A 16803-nucleotide genomic window follows, 5' to 3' on the forward strand; every position below is an offset into this window, starting at 1 on the left:
GATGTGCCCTGAACACAGGAGGCACCCAGGAGGATCCTGATCAGATGCCTGAACCACCTCAACTGACCCCTTTTGACACAAAGACGCAGCAGCTCTACTAGCTCCCTGTAGATGTCCGAGTTGACTGAGCTGAATATCACTGGATTAACGGACAAGTATGTATTCGTATTTTTGTCTGCGTCACATAAGCAACAATACAGTTTGAAAAAATAAATCAAATAATACATTTGAAATACTGAGAAACAAATGTGAGGACACTGACAGGTTTGGATTGTTTTATTTGGGCTCAGTCAGCCTGAGCCTTATTAACATATAAAAGTGATTATTCAATGGTAAATATAGCACTTGGATGGCCCTGGAGACAAAATGCTACTCCAGGGACAAACAATACAAAAGATAATATCAAAAACAATGACAAAATGCACAGTTTGTGCTGAGGTTGTCTTCTAAACATCTTCACATAAATCAGGGAGTTAAAATACTGATTCTTTGGCATTATAAAGCCTACAATAATCATTGGTTTTAAAAGGTATGAAACACACACACAACTCAAACTGAGTCGATAACCTGAGTGCAATTTTATGTGTCTTCGGTAACTTTTAAAGATATTGCAGTTTCTAGCCAGTCAAAGCCGACCGACAGTAACAGTAAGGAGGGAATCATTTTGATTTTTTTTTTTAACCTGTAAATGGCATATTTTGTCTTTTGTTAAAGGGACAGTTCACCCCCAGATAAAATATCACCTCTCACCTGTCGTGCTATTCATCAGTCCAGACTGTTTTTGTGTGAGTTGCTGATATATATCTCTGTTATACCGGAGAGAAGGCAGACATCTCTACAGCTGATATCTCCAACACTCGGCAACTCACACCAAAACAATCTGGCTTGATAAATAGGTAAGAGGAAAAATATGCACTTAAAATTTTGGGGTGAACTGACCCTTTAAAGGACAGTTACACAAGAGATATAAAAAGACATCAATCAAAGCTTGGAAAAATAATCTCCCATTCAAATGTCAAAAACAATCAGAATTCATGGACACTTCCTTCTCCAGTGTTAACACAGTGGTTTTATCAAAGTACTATAAGATGTTTTCACACTCAGTCTTAACTTCCTGTCAGGGTTAAGACAGGGAAATTGCTCTCCATCGTTCTCAGCTCGAGTCAACACTTCACAGCCCTTTATGTCGTCTAATATATCTTTGTCTCTGTCTTCCTGTTCTTCACGTCCGCTCAACAAATCGCCATCACTGTTAGAAATCTGTCCGATCCTTATCCAAACAGTAGCCTGGCCTCAGTTACCGTAGGTGCTTTGGGACTACTTTCGTTGCCTTATTGTGCTAACATAACGTACATTATCTGTTTGCATGTGGCATTTTTCACTTGAACCCCCCACACCTTTTTCCTGTTCTGCTCTGCTTCCTGCTTTCCCTCTGTGTCCCCTTTTTTAAGGTCAAACCAGTTACAACCTGAACAATAAGGCCACTTTATACATGACTAAAACCAGGTCTCAGCCCGTGTGTGTGTGCACACATAGTCACATTTAAATACTGAATAAATGGAGGTGTTTTAACTGAGCTAACAGCGAGGTTAGCTCCACAGGGAGTGGGATGTCAGTGAGGTGAAGTATGAGCTTCAACATGAGTCAAGTGTGGAATATGAACTTAGCATCCCCTTGAAAGTGTAAGACAATGGTTGTTCACAGTTTTCTGCTCCCAGCAGCATTAATTATTCACAATCGCTTGATCCCACGGCGTTGAGTACACCGTGAGAAGAAAACAGAAGCAAGCATTTCCTTGTTTTCCTGCTCCTGTTTCAGTTTTTAGGGTGTAACCATCCATCTCCCTGATTCCTATCTTCCCTCCGTGAGATGAGTCGTCAAGCACACGGGATGGTGCTGTCCCTGCTGGTTCTGCTGCTGCTGAAGTGCTGGCATATAATCGCCAACCTGTACAAGTTCAGTATGACCACCAGGAAGTTTTTGATGGCAAAGAACCCCAGCATCTGGTGGAAGACGTTGAAGTAAGTCATGACGGTGAGCCGGACCACCAGGAAAGGCCCGTCCTGGATGAACAAGGCCTCCACGATGCTCCACATGTCCGTGCTGCGCTTGGCTAAGAGGGAAACCTCCTGGGACCCCTCCTCTCCCTCACTGTTTGGCTTGGAGTTCACCACTTTTAAGAATAAGGAGACAAAAAGACAGGAGATCAGAAACTCTGTTGCATTCATTTGTTCAGTTGTTTTAGACTGAATTTAAAAGCCTTACAGCTAGATGACATTACACCTGTAGCATTGCTTCCCACTATGTGACAGTGTTAATCTGAATTGTCACTGTCTTTTTTTTTGGATCAAACAATTCCCTTTTTTTCTGATGATATCCTTAATCGATCAAACTTTATTTATATAGCACATTTTCATACCCCTATGCACCCCGCACCGGAGGGCATCCCACCTCCAGACCGCATCCAGTAATGACGCAGCCCAACCACACCCACACCCAGCACCATCATGCCCTGATGGAGACACATGATACCAGGTGTAGATGTAGTTGGGCCAAACCACATCCAGACACAGTCCAGACAAGGAACGCACCCCAGCGCGAGGTGCAAGGACCTGAGAGAACCGAGGAAACGCCATCAGTGAGGAAACAATGGAGGTAAAATATAAGAAAACCTTCAAATAAAAGTGTTAAAAAATAGAATAAGAATAAATAGAAATAGCAATAAAATATATGAATAGAAATAAAAAATAAAATAAATAAATATATATAAAAAATACATAAATAAAAGTATATAGATAATTAGAAATAAATTGCTAAATTAAAAGCATATAAGATATATGACTAAAAGTTATCAATAAGAAATAAATAAAGGATTTAAAATATATGACAATAATAAAATGTCTAGAAAAATTCAATAAATATATGAGAAATAAGTAAATAAATAAGAATAAATAGATCAGTAAAAATCAACTAAAAGCCAAGCTAAAAATGTAGGTCTTGAGTTTGCCTTTAAAAATATCCACACTCTTTGCTGCCCTCAGATCCTCTGGCAGGCTGTTCCACAGATGTGGGCCGTAATAAGAAAAGGACACCTCACCGTGGGATTTAGTTCTAACTTCTGGAATAATTAACAGTCTACTACCAGAGGACCTGAGGGTCCTAGAGGGCTGATAGGTTAAAAGAAAATCTGATAAACAAGGACCAAGACCATTAAGAACTTTAAAAACTAATAAAAGAATCTTAAAATCAATTCTGAAGCCAACAGGAAGCCAATGCTTAACTGAGACTTCTGACTGTAGGATGCAATGGAAAGATATTTAATGGACCATGTGGTGTTTCCTTGGTCAATTATTAGCTTAAAACTTCAGTTTTCAAATGTAAATTTTCTTTGATTTGAACATCACAAATTTATTTCCCTCTTCTTCCATTTTGCTGGTGGTACAAATCTCAAAACTATGTCAAATAAATCCAAATATATCTGAGCGACTAAAGACAACTGGAGATATTTGGGGAAAAAGCAGTGATGTGACACACTGCGCTCAGCTGACACCCTGCACATGTTACGTGTTGTAAATGTTTCTGTCCAGTGGTGCAAGGGGTGTGGACTGGGACTTGCAGTAAGTGAACAGTACAAAAGATACAACAGTGCCGTCAAATAAAGAATCACTGTACACATGCCAGGGTTTTTTGTGCCCTCACATTAATTGTTTCTGATGTAGACATGTGGCAGGCGCGCTCAAATGAAGCTCTGGCAAAAGTTTAGTCAGGAAGACAATGCTGTTCATGCTTAGGCTGTAACTGTCTTCCTCACCCTGAGTGCTGTCAGTCGAGTCATCAGCTGACTTGTCTCCAATAACTCAGCGACACACCTTCTCCGTCAGCCTATCATCTCACTGCTCCTCATTTTAAATATGGTTCTTTCTCTGCGCGCAGTCCTTTCATGCTGCTGCCGTGCTTACCCTCCACCTCCCCATCACCACCTAGTCTTCTCGGATGCAGCCTCGACTCGCCTCAGCAGTCATCAACCAAAGTCATCAGCCTCCACCACAAGTGTCTAGACTGGGGGATTTATCTTGCTGCCGCTCAGATGTCCTACGATTACAAATAATCTCCCTCTGGTGTCTAAGTGCCAACGAATCTTATCAGCACAAATGATCTCTTAATCTGTACACTCATATTTCGCATTAAATTTCATCTTTATTTCATTTTTCTGTCCCTCCTGATTGAAATGCCATAGTGACGCCGTGGTGGTGCACACAACACAATTCAATTCACAGTTCAACTTTTAGGACGCAGCAGCACACACCGCATGTCATGTGATGCGGACCAACCAATCACAGCCGACAGACATCTTTCCCTTTATCCATAAATATCAGTCTGTGATAAATATGGAGAAGAAGTTGATCATTTTAGTGCAGAGCTGCCAGAACAGGCCTACTGTACACACAAACAGCACTGAGATCAGCTCTGCACTCAGGATTTCAGGTTAATAGGCTATGATGTGGTGCTTCCTGAGGTTGTTCAGCAAACTCAGAAGCAACCTGCCCCTGTGTTCTTGAAAACTGGCACAGAGATGGCCCAAGAGTAGCACCCAGGGGCGACCTCGAGCTCAACACTTAGAGAGTCCCTTGCAGCAGCCTGGGTTCAATTATAACCTGCAGCCCTTTGCAGCATGTCGTACCTATTCTCTCTGCCTCTTTCTTGTCCCTCTTCAACTGTCCTTTAATAAAGGCAAAAAGCCCTAAAAAATAATCTTTAAAAAGAGCAGCACCCCGCGCCTGACCTCACCTTTCCCAGGCAGTTAAAGATGCAGCATGTGTACAGCCCCTTAAACTTGGCAGAAACTTTAACCTATAGGTGTGATGCCTTCTTTAACAGATGTGATTGGTTGTCACAGACATGCCCTTCTGTGAGCCTGCAAGGTGTGGACACCCAGTGGAGATGAGATGAACTGCTGACTGTGAAAGCGTTGTCATTGTTAATGTGGTCACTCTGCTGATGAAGTCATCACTGCTGCACCGTTGCATTTTTCCCATTTTCCAAATATCTTAGTGTTGTGATCATTTTATTTCTCATCTCATAGCGTTATTATCGCTGCACGATCTAATCTGTAGCATTTCATTTGCTCACTTTCATCTAGCATTCGGCGACTATTTCTCCGACCTCTTTGTGTTTCCACCATTTTCTCCTCTGCTTAAGAAACTCTTAAGCCTCTTAAAAGTCCTCCTCCCTGCTCCTCTATCTTTATAAGGGCCTAGTCTTAACTTTAAGGGGAAATTATACGAATGTTCTTTGAATTTCATCACGAGGAGCAACTCTATGTACTAGGAAGCTTTGAGAATACGGCCGCAGATGCATGCTGTGTCTGGCTAACGTGCTAAATGCTAACATGCTGTTTGAGGCCTTTCTGCTTTTTGTGACCATTTATTCCTGTCATGTCTTCCTGTCACCTTTAAACTTTTTGAATTTGAGGAGTGCAAGAGGTTAAGTGGACTGGGTATCTTGGGACTATGAAGCTTTGTGGACTGGGTATCTTGTAGTTTGGGAATGAGGCAGTAGAGAAGTTGTACTTTTATCTATGTACATCTTTACACAAGTACTTTTCCCTGAGTAAAATTTCTTGAATGTAACAGTGCATGAGTAAATAATTCTATTACTTCTCACCCCTGATGAACATGTTGCACCTGCATATCAACACTTTCTGTGTTTACATGGCTGTCAAACACACTGGACACCACTGCTCTAACGCTAACAAAAACACACGCCCACGTGAGCGCACACAAACTGTACACACTGACAGAAAAGCAGCGTCATTTGTAAACAGAGAGCTGTGCGTTTAAAGTCTAAGTGCTCTAAATGCACTGTGTCGGTAAAGCTACACACAACAGTTTTACTAGAAAGAATCTCTACCACCATTTATAAATTATTAAATGTTGGGTTATGAATAATTGAGATCATTAGCGGGGGTCGTCTTTTCCGAGAACAAAGTTGCGCTGTTTCTAATGGCGTTATAATGTTCTTTCTTTCTTTCTTTCTTTCTTTCTTTCATGAAACACTATCCTTTGTTCCCTCAGCCTCAAGCAGGCGGGTTTACATTCTTTCTGTGCTCAGTGTAATAAGTTTCAGAAAGCCATCTGCTAGTTGGGCCTTGCCTGATAATGGCTTTCTCTTATCAGCCAAGTTGAGAACCGAAGACTTTCTCATTCCAAATCTATTCATGTAATGAATGAGTGAGACTGTATTTCTTCCTAAAGACTGTCGACCTCTATACAAGCTCTCTAACTACACCCTTCCTGTTCGTAATTTCTTTTTGTGGTAAGTCTGTTTTTAGAACTATATGTCTGAATGTACGGACGTGACCAATGCTCGGGACGTGAAAACAGTTTTTTGGGTTAATGATTTGACAAAGCTGGAGACAGAGCAGCAACCCAACTACTCTTCATTGTTTACTTACAGGACTGGTCTGGACACTGCTGACTTCACTAATGTTTTGCCAGCGTCTGAACACATTGTTTGGATTGTCCCACAGTGGGAGGAGGTTGTGTGCAACAATACACGGCTGTAACTGCTTAATAAGCACAGTTATTGGTTTAAGACACAAACACACACTGACCGGCCAGATGTAGGGGGAACTGCAACATGCTCCAAGTCCATACGGCTAAGATGATGTAGACCAGCTCAGGGCTGTTCTCTCTGGAGAAGACATGGAAAATACGTCAGTCCTGTTAGTTTATATAAATGTCAGATGTCTTATTACAGTTAATTCCATGATATGCGATGTCATGATTTGTGCATATTAATTAAGTAACTTCATCTTTTGAAGTGGGGTTGTACGATGTATTTATCCACAGTAAGTGTATTACATACATTAGATGGTGGTCAGCACACCCTCAGTTTGGATAAGCACACTCGACATGGAAGCTAAGCAATGTACTGCTGTGGATGTGGTCAGCAATAAAGTATATTTTAGCCACCTACAAAAACAATAGCGGTTTACGCGTACGCTATGTTGAGAGTATTTTTACTGCTTTACCTTTTCGTCAGACAGGGACGTTGTTAACGCCTTCAGTGCCACATCAATGCTCTCTTCAAAGCCAGACTCCATTAAGAAACACAGCAATTTAACATTGCTGAACACAGGAGCTGCTCGTCTGCCGTTGCCTCAATCAGATAGTTTGTCTGTGTTATTGTGTGACTTTGGTGAATCCAAACTAACCAGTTTAAATGCTGAAGTGATATAATATCACACAGAAAAATAACTGATGAGGCAGCGGCAGACCAGCAGCTCCTGTGTTCAGCAATGTTAAATCGCTGTGTTTCGTAATGTCTGGCTTTGAAGAGAGCAATATAATCAACACATTCTCACCCTGACCCTGTCACGACGTGCAGGTTACCGCTCACGAAAACTGCTCTCCAGGGTGAAAGTCATTGTCTTTTGAACCTTCCACCACCCTTCCCACCAACCCCACTCAGACTTTTGCCACCTTATTTTCATCCTTGTCCCTGACACCACATGTCACTGCCTAAGGGCCGGATTTCAACAACTTCCCATTGGAAATTGTTGTCTAAGGGTAAAGCAGTGAAAATAGTCTCAATGTAGCGCACACTTGTACTGATATTGATTGTTTTAGGTGGAACTTTTGCTGTGCTGTGTGCTGACCTCCATCTACTGTGGTTATACATTGGCTATGGACAAGAACCTCATACAACCCCACTTCCAAAAATCCGAACTATCCCTTTAAAAGTGCTTGAGCTCTTCACCTTCTTGTCCATTCTTTATACATAAATGTGAACATACTTGCACACAGAGCTCAGACATAAAACCATCAAGCATTCATAACCAACAAGTAACATGACCGGCCACCCACTTGACATCTGACAGCGTCTCACTGGTAAATTCCAGGATGTCTGCCGCAGTGCCAACAAAAATTAGGAGAAGCTGCGAGAGCTCGTCACGTGTGACTCCACCTCCCAGTGGGAGGAGCCACTTCCCCACGATGAGGAGGATGAGCAGGATCTGATGAAGAGCCAGGATCCAGTCGTTGGAACAGACGGTCGATAACAACTGGTTAATACTCTGGAAAAGACAGAGATTGGAAGTTATTTCTTTGTCGACAGCGCAGTGGTTTTTCTGACATGGTTGGATCTCTTATCTCTTAATTATGAAGCTCATACAAGGCTACAAGTTTCTGGTAAATATCATTTTGGCAATAAATGCCTGCTGTAGTTAAAGTATGCAGAGATGACTCTAACTCGGTGATGCTTGCTATCCACATCTCATCCCTAACTCCATTTAGGAACCCTGAAATATTTGGTCCGCTGAATATTCAGGCCCAAAATATTATTATTTAAAGGACTGGGCTGGAGACGTTCAATATTTTAATGTCAACACATCCAATGGAAACACAAAAACCAACAATGTGTTAGTCTGTCTCTCAGTACCTTCTGACTTCTCTACACTTAAATGGGTCACAAATATGTACTTTCATCTTTTTGAAAAGGCTTATAAGTTTCCTTAAATCATAAGAGTAAGAACAAGAGTAACTTAATTTGTACAGCACAGTTCATACAGCACGTGCAACTCAAAGTGCTTCACCTAATGAAATGAGAAAATACAAGTAAAAGACAGTCTGCGATAGAGTAAATAAGATTCAAATACACAATCTCACACTTTCACACAAAAAAATACGACTGAGGTTTCATACCAATTAATCAAATAAAAGCTACATATATGCAAGTCTATAAAGAGAGGTTTTAAGATTTCATTTTATTTAAACAGCTGGATGCTGTAGTTATTCAATAAGGAGGATTTGTTTTCAGCTTGGTGATACGGTGAGTGCATTTGGCGTTGACTCAAAATAAACTACAGTGTTTATGTTCATGGCAATGAACTCAGTGCTTTAATAGTTTCTGAGGAAACAATGGAGCTCTGAGGCGCAGAGAAATAACCTTAATCAGGCTTTGACAGAAAGTATTTGTCAGTAGCATAAATTCATTGCTTTGTTTTTTTTTTGTGGACAAAAAGAAAAATATAGAATATCAGCAGACTGAGCCTTTAATGACTTTATTATTGCACAATGTAGACTTTGTTTTTTCAACTGAAGCACAGTAAAATGTTGAGGCATGCAGCCAGCTTTTGGAGGTGGGCCCCAACAACTTTCAAGCTTTCTAATTCTCCTGGGCCGAATGGGTGTGGTGGTGGTCGAGCTGTTGTTTATAGAAGCCATTTCAAATGCTCCCCTCTCACTGTTAGTAGCCATGTGGGTATTCAGGCTCTTATGTTTGTTATTAATGGCAGAAAGTCTCTGCCCTCTCATTTTAATAACTTAGTGAATTGTTTTAATATTGCTTACAATGCTGCTGTACATTTTGTGCTCTTAGTTTGTTCACAGGTCTGTCTCTGTCCTCATCTAAAGCAAAGCAAAGTGATATCTCTTCCTATAGAGTGCTGTAGGAGTGAGTTGTGGAAATGAATCAACATGCTGCACGTCAAACACGGTTCTACCGCCTTGTTGTGCTGGCGACGGTGAAGTCATGCAACTGCAGTGTAGTTCATTTATTGCATTTTACTTCTAGTGATTATCTAAAGAGTATTTTGCTGATCAAATGATGTAAGTATCATAAACTTTTGTTGCCAAAGATCTTATTTCCTGCACTAATCTAAAATCCAATGGAAAAATCCCAGTGGCCTTTTTGTCAAGGGAACCAGTGTGCTTACATCCCTGGAGGACTGTACAGATACCCCTGCTGCCGTCAGATCAGAGCAATCGTTTCATTTATGCTCTTCTTGATTGCAGTGCTGCTGTTGAGACCGTTGATCATGATATTTTAGCTTGAGAACTGGTACATTGAGTGTTTTTCCTCCTGTTTATGAATTCTTTGTACACATCTTTGGTTGTTAATTGGGGTTCCTGACCTGTGGCGTTCCTCAAGGGTCAATTCTTGGACCTCTCTTATTCTCCATCCATTTAAATGCTGCTTTTAGGACGCATTATCCGTCTCTTCTCATTCCTATGCTGGTGATATTCAGTGTTGGTATTTGTAAAGCCTGGTAACCTCTCAAGTCCTGCTATTTTACATAATAGTCTTGCTGAATTAAGTGCTTGGATTGCTTTTTCATATTAAATCAAAACAAAATTGAAATTCTTGTCTGTGCCCCTGATCAGACCTCTGAAAGTATCCTGCAGAGTGTCAGGTATTCACCTCTGTTTTTTCACTTTAAAGTTACACCCCCTCAGGTACCTCTAAATTCAAAGCAATGCAGCATTCAAGCATGTAATAACCCAACTGATGGAGCAAGCGATGCATCCTAAATGTCTGCTCTTAATGAGGACGACTGACTTCCTTTATACAGAAATAAAATCGGCAAATAAACAACAATGACTGTCGACTTTGGAGAAACTTCTCAAATCTGATTAAACTAGTGAGTAGTTTTGCATCTTATCTGCAAAAGATCAAAAAATGATTTCACATTTAATTTCCTTGCTGGCTGCATTTTAAAATTCTTTATATTCTTGCCAATCCTGTAATTAGCACAGTTGGCTGACTCTTTTAGTTCTGCTGACCTTGGCTCAAAATATCCATCTGTGATAAGATGGGTCTTCCCAGAATCCAGGCCTGTATTTGTGGGAAGATACTTTGTCTCTCCCACTGGTGAATTCTTCCTGAATTCTCTGACCCCTGGGGCTGCATCCGGCTTTCCACTCTTTAAATGTTCATGTTATTCTCTGCTGCATTCACTCCAAACTGGCAACTAGGGAATCTGTCTGAAACTCTGCTCCTCAATTACTGAGTGACTCTCCTCCGAGACTCTGTATTACCCCAGCACTGACTTCTAATGAGATTTAGCATTTAGATAACCACCTCACACAGCCAGTCTTGTAGTCTTTGCCGCTGAAGAGCGACAGTTTGGCCTTGAATACAGTTGGGAGGATAAAGTCAGAACGTTTTTTACCTTTTAACAACAAATTACTGGCAACATGCATCATTCAAGGCATCAGGCAATTAGTTTACCACTGATTTCCACTGAGACTGTTGGCTCATCATACATGCTTTAAACAACACACTAAATAACTTGCAGAAAACTACAACCAAGAAAATGCAAAGGATGGATAGAAATGTAGTTTTGTTTGAAACATGAAAGTGTGCAAACAGGAAGTTCCCAAAGCAGGCGATGTGACATTAACAGTAACACTATAAGCTGCTTTTATGACTTGAAATCTGAACCATTAGCAACACTTTCAAGAAGACTAGAAAGATTTCCATGTTCAAGAAATGGATAAACATTTTAGGAGGTATGCTTATATGCTTCTTGGCAAGAGTTGGATGAGCAGTTCGATACCACTCTCACATATGTCTGTTTAATTGGAAGCTACAGCCAGCGAGCTGTGAGCTTGGCTTAGCAGCACAGAGACTTGAAGAAGGGGGAAACTACTCTGGCTCTGTAGGTAAACATCCTCCAACTCCTTTGACACTCACTAATAAAGACTTGTTTGTTTCAGCAATGCATAAACTGAGGGGTAAAAACTGGAGTCTCGTTTCCTGGCAGCCTCATGATGTCATCAACAGCCATGAACAGACTGTGAATCATTGTACAAGAGAATGAGAAACACCAAATGGATAAAACAAATGACACAGTGCTTGAGGAGAAGCACGCGATTTCTTTGAGAGCGACTCGAGGCATCTGTACTATTCTTGGTAAGTTTCACTACCCCAAAAATTCCAGTCTGCAGTGTAGGCTAAGTGATTACCAAGAAAGACATCATCAAAAAAAAGAAGATGACATTCTTTCTCACGCTCAATCATCACTTCCTTTGCAGGCATATCATAAAATGTTCAAGTATAAGAAGCAAATTAAAGGAGTCTTTCAGTCTGTTGCTCTTACCTTCAGGTAGTTCTGGGTTGTGAGGTTTCCCACGGTTTCATTCAGAGTGATCAGCTCCCGCACATTCTCCCAAGAGTCGAGCCTTTTGCACTGAAAACAGATGAAACAAGCTTGAACAACAAGTTAAATTTAAAAGGATACTTTGACGATTTTCAATCAGCTTTGTGTCATAACAATGTGGGTAGTATGTGTAAATGAACTGTGGTAAACTTCCTGCTATCTAACATGCACCCAAACGTCCCTGACCTCCTTTATGCAGGCTCTCAGGTTGCTGCTTGAACAACAGATTGTACTTCCACATTTTTCGTATTCCCATTTCCACAGACACAAAAAGTACAGAAGCTAATCGAGAATGAGACCAAACTAAGATCAAACAGCGCTGATCAGATATAAACCAAGACTCTCATACTGTATTGTCTATTTCCCGCCTCAATTGTCTGCAGAAATATATTTTAGTGCACTGTTTGGCTGTTATTCAAGAATTTATGAATAAAAAGTGGTTGCCATATTGTTTACTGTTTTGTAAAAATGGAGTCTGAAAGAACTGAGATCAAACGATAACACTGAGCAGTGCAGATCAAATATGAACCAAGATTCTGTTTCTCGCCTCAGGTCTGTAATTCGAGATTGTTTGTTGCAAACCGGGCGCCATATTGGGTGCGGTTACATGATGGCTTCTCATTCAGAATGAAATAAATCTGAATGAAATCATTCGGAATTAAAGTCTTTCCAAGTAGTTTACATGAGAAATATTCATTCCGAATGAGGGTTTACACGGGAGATCAGTTCAATCGCCTTTATTCAGGTCTGCGCAAGATTTGGGGCAGGGAAGGTTTCTGATTGGATAGGGGGCGGATGTTACGTGTTTATGTTTACCGGAAGAAAACACTGTAGTCCTCACTCCGGATAACAAGATGCTTGACGACGCCATTCTTAGTGCCTTTTTTCGGGCTTGTTTTGCTGATATTCTTGAAGCAGCAGTACGACAACAACCTTGTTCTGCTAATGCTTCGTCTGTTGAGGAGGAGAAGGGAGGTAGAAGGTCGAAGAAGGGAGACAGAAGACCGTGCTTTGGCGAATGGAAACCGGTGAGCACAACGAGTCTGACTGCTCTATCTCAGCCCGTTGCTATGCGCACTATATACGTCATCGTGCCAGAAGGGCAAGGAAACGAGCATGCGCAGATAGACCGGAATGAACTTAAAGAGGAATGAGTGTATACAAGTGCGAGAAATTCTTTTGTTCGGAATTAGAAACGGAATATTCCTTATATCAGAATGAATTTTCAATCGCATTGGCCAATTTCATTCCGAATTAGGTGTTTACAAGATCACTTTTAATAGGAATGAACTTTCATTCCGAATGAAAAGGGAATTAAACTGTCCATGTAAACGCACTCATTGTTTGCTGTGTCAAAAAGAACAAGCTCACATTATGTCACCCACCAGGAGGAGTGTTCATTGGTCCGCTGCGGTACATTCTAGTAGTTGTAGGTTTTCTACCTCTTGAGCAAACATAGCACCAATGTCAAAAGAAGCTGCATCTTTCAGCTGCATAGACAGTCCATGAAACGACCATCTTTCTAACAGTGAATAACTTCACTTAAAAGATTTAAAGCAAATGTAGAATTTGAGGGAATCAATGAATCACTGGGTGATAAACTGCAGCCACGTCTGCAAAGAGTTTTACAACCCTCCCTCCCACCCACAACATCTGTCATCAGATCACATGTTTGGAAAGCTGAGTTAAACACTGACTAAGTATTCTTATTTCTGGCGTGGGGCACCTGAGGGTCGCTGGCTTTGTCCTGCTGGTGGTGGAGCTCCAGGAGCCAGATGGAGGGAATGATACTGATGAGGAACAGAAAGATAGGAGGAGAAAACCTGCAAGACAACCAACAGAGTTTATCAGCCCAGCTTCATAAAGACAAAGTCAAAGTCTGGTTGATAAACATTACAACTGTTTAGAGTTCAAGTGATTAATCAGTCGTTCAATTAGTCAACTGACTGATAATTGATCTCCAATGGAGTAACTTTTTTCTAGCAAAAATGACAAAAAGTGCAGGTTCCAGCTTTTGTAATATAAAGTAGGGCTGGGCAATATAAAGATATTATATCATTACCGAGATATGAGACTATATATCATCTTAGATTTTGGATATTGTCTCGTGATATGGCATAAATGGTGTTTTTCCCCTAGTAAAGTGATTTAAATTTATCAGCTTACTCAACTTTCCTATTTGTATTAACGATTGCCTTAACCCACTTAGCTATATCCACACCATTGATGATTATTGATTAAAAAAAAATCTCAATGTGTTAATATTTTCTGGAGAAAAAAAAGTCATCCCTACAACTTTTTTGCATCAGAGATGGTAGTAGGTCAGACATATTGTTTAATATATGCTCAATTGTGTCTCCCCGTCCTAGCATGAATGAAGTGCTTTTGAGATTTAAAAATATCAAGATATATATCATGTATCGAGATTCAGCCTAAAAATATCGTGATATAATTTTCAGGACATATCGCCCAGCCTTAATATGAAGATTTGCTGCTTTTGTTTGTCTTATATGAAGTAAAAAACAGAATATCTGTTGGGTTATGGATTGTGGACTGTTGACACTTGAAGATGCCAACGTGGGATTTTCTCACTATTTTCTGATCTATTTTATAAACCTAACGATGAATCAAAAATAAAATTGGATGATGATTAATTGCTAACAATCATTTTCATACTGACAAAGAGATTTGTCTGTTCTACATGTATGTTCCTGGCTGTTCTAGTACTTTGCCTTATTTTTGTTTCCTTTTCATATTGTGAATAATCGCATAAAACTCAACTCACTAATGGTGCAAACTACAAATTAACACACAAATGACAATGACAGGCATAAACCATTGTGTTCTCAACAGACTCAAAAAGTGACATTGGCATTGTGGAACATAAATCAGCAAACTACAAACTCCAGCATGATGGGAAATGTGGGCGTCACTACATTATGGTTATTGTAAGTTAAATGCATGCACCAAAAACCAAAATTCTTTGCAAGTGAAAACCTACGTAGTGATCAATCCTAGTTCTGATTCTGAAATATTAGTTAGTAGGATATTTTATCATCACTTTGCCTTCAGTTTTCTAGGACAAGATATTCCCACTCAAATCAATGCTTTTTGTAAGACTTAATCATCAAACTGGATTAAAACAAATAGGGTTTTGGACATTTCTAAGTATGGAGAAGGAAATGAATGAGTGGATGCTTGTCTTCATTAAATTGTCTGCTGCCACTGAGAGCAAAACTCCACGTCATGAAAATGAAACACAGACTATTGTTTGCGGACTGAGTTTAGATATGGAGGAAGAGGTTTGGGACAGTTAGGGGGTACCACCCCATCCTCACTGTCCCAGGACCGGTTTAACAATAGCAGCAGAGACAAGCAGGATGCGGGGTGTTCAGGGCGGTGGGGGGAAGGGATGAACACGGGGAACATGACAAAGGCTTAATTTATTCATGCTTTATACTGGAAACATATCCAGCGCTGAAAATACGCGCAAACAAAGTTGTTGAGATTAGTTTTACACAAAAAATGTTGCATCCTCAAGCATCATATAATCATGTCCACATACTTAAACACACGCACCTCATGATCTTACCATTTGTAGTCTTGTCCCTTTCTCCTCTTCAGTGTTATTATCATTTCAATGACCAGCGGCAGAAAGAGGAAAGTGAGGAACCAGTAGTTGGGATCCTTCTTCACCCATGTCACCCTCCACACGCCGGTCAGAGACACCAGGATAAACAAACTTCTAGTAATAAGCGCGCATATAAACTTAAACAGGAACATAATGCCGCCGTCTGGATGCAGATCGGTTCTTTGCACCGCAGCTTTTATTCCTACAAGTTCAGATCCCAGAGAGCCGGGTGGCTGCAGCGTCAGCAGAGAGAGAGACGGGGAGAATGAAAAAACTGTTGGATGTCGTTTTTCGAGCAAAGTCCCCAAAGTTGAAGCCCCGCCTAGAGAGCAAGTCCCGTCCTGTCTTACCTGCCAGGCATCAGATAGTGGAGAGTCCAGAGCCTGCAGGACTCATCTGGCAAACTGTTAGTGTGTCAAAGCCAGCAGTCTCTGTGAGCACATTCAGAAATATCCAATGATTTATGCGTGACATCATGAGTCCATCAAAAGCTCTGTGAATGTACAGGAGAGGGCAGCATCACATCATCTGTTCATTCAGCAGGAATAACTGCATGAAGGAAGGGCACTTTCTCCAGTCCAGCGCTTATGAACCGTGAACCATGAACCCTCTTGCTGTGAGGTGACAATGCTAACTACATCTGTCAAATAACTATAGTGGAGTGAGACGTATAATAAAGAAGTGTAAAGTATAGCAAAAATGTATGAGTAATTGTACTTAGTTACACTCCAGGACTGTTTACAGCAAATTATTGTTTTGAGGAATTAAATATATAAAAATTTGTTGTTAATATTTATTACAATATTGGTTCCATTTAAATTATATTTTTTTGTTTTGTTTGTATCCTTATTTACTTTTTCTGTGATCCACCTCCGTGTGTTAAAGGTGGATAAAATAAATATAGACATGAATATACTGTGATACACATACAAAAATATATATAAAATAAATGCACAAAAATAGTTACGTAAAACACATACGTAATCTTGACCAACATATCTCTTAATTCTCTAATGTTTTTGTCAATAAAGTTTATTGAATTGAACAACAGAAACATTTTTTGTAAAAGATAAAAATGTATGCAACTCAGTTCTTAACATTTCTCATCAGTCATTAGGATTTGTCTGATGTAAAGCCACGTTCATGCAGTCTGATCACATATCTTATTATCTCCCCATGCAGGAAATAACACGTCAGACCAAGTCCGCCCTGGCTAAATACACACACA

General features: G+C 40.3%; 1 protein-coding gene across 1 annotated transcript; it reads right to left on the bottom strand.

Annotated features, from left to right (window-relative positions):
* Positions 1–253: 253 nt before the first annotated feature.
* On the bottom strand, positions 254–16002 carry LOC125903138 (transmembrane protein 26-like). The gene is made up of 6 exons (XM_049599850.1): positions 15537–16002; positions 13671–13767; positions 11885–11974; positions 7869–8077; positions 6614–6693; positions 254–2173 (listed from the first exon to the last, which is right to left on the bottom strand). Exons 1-6 carry the CDS (start codon positions 15725–15727, stop codon positions 1878–1880), a joined length of 963 nt encoding a protein of 320 aa, XP_049455807.1. The 5' UTR covers positions 15728–16002; the 3' UTR covers positions 254–1877.
* Positions 16003–16803: the final 801 nt, after the last annotated feature.

The sequence above is a fragment of the Epinephelus fuscoguttatus genome, linkage group LG16, assembly GCF_011397635.1.
Source record: "Epinephelus fuscoguttatus linkage group LG16, E.fuscoguttatus.final_Chr_v1".
Classification (NCBI taxonomy): domain Eukaryota; kingdom Metazoa; phylum Chordata; class Actinopteri; order Perciformes; family Serranidae; genus Epinephelus; species Epinephelus fuscoguttatus.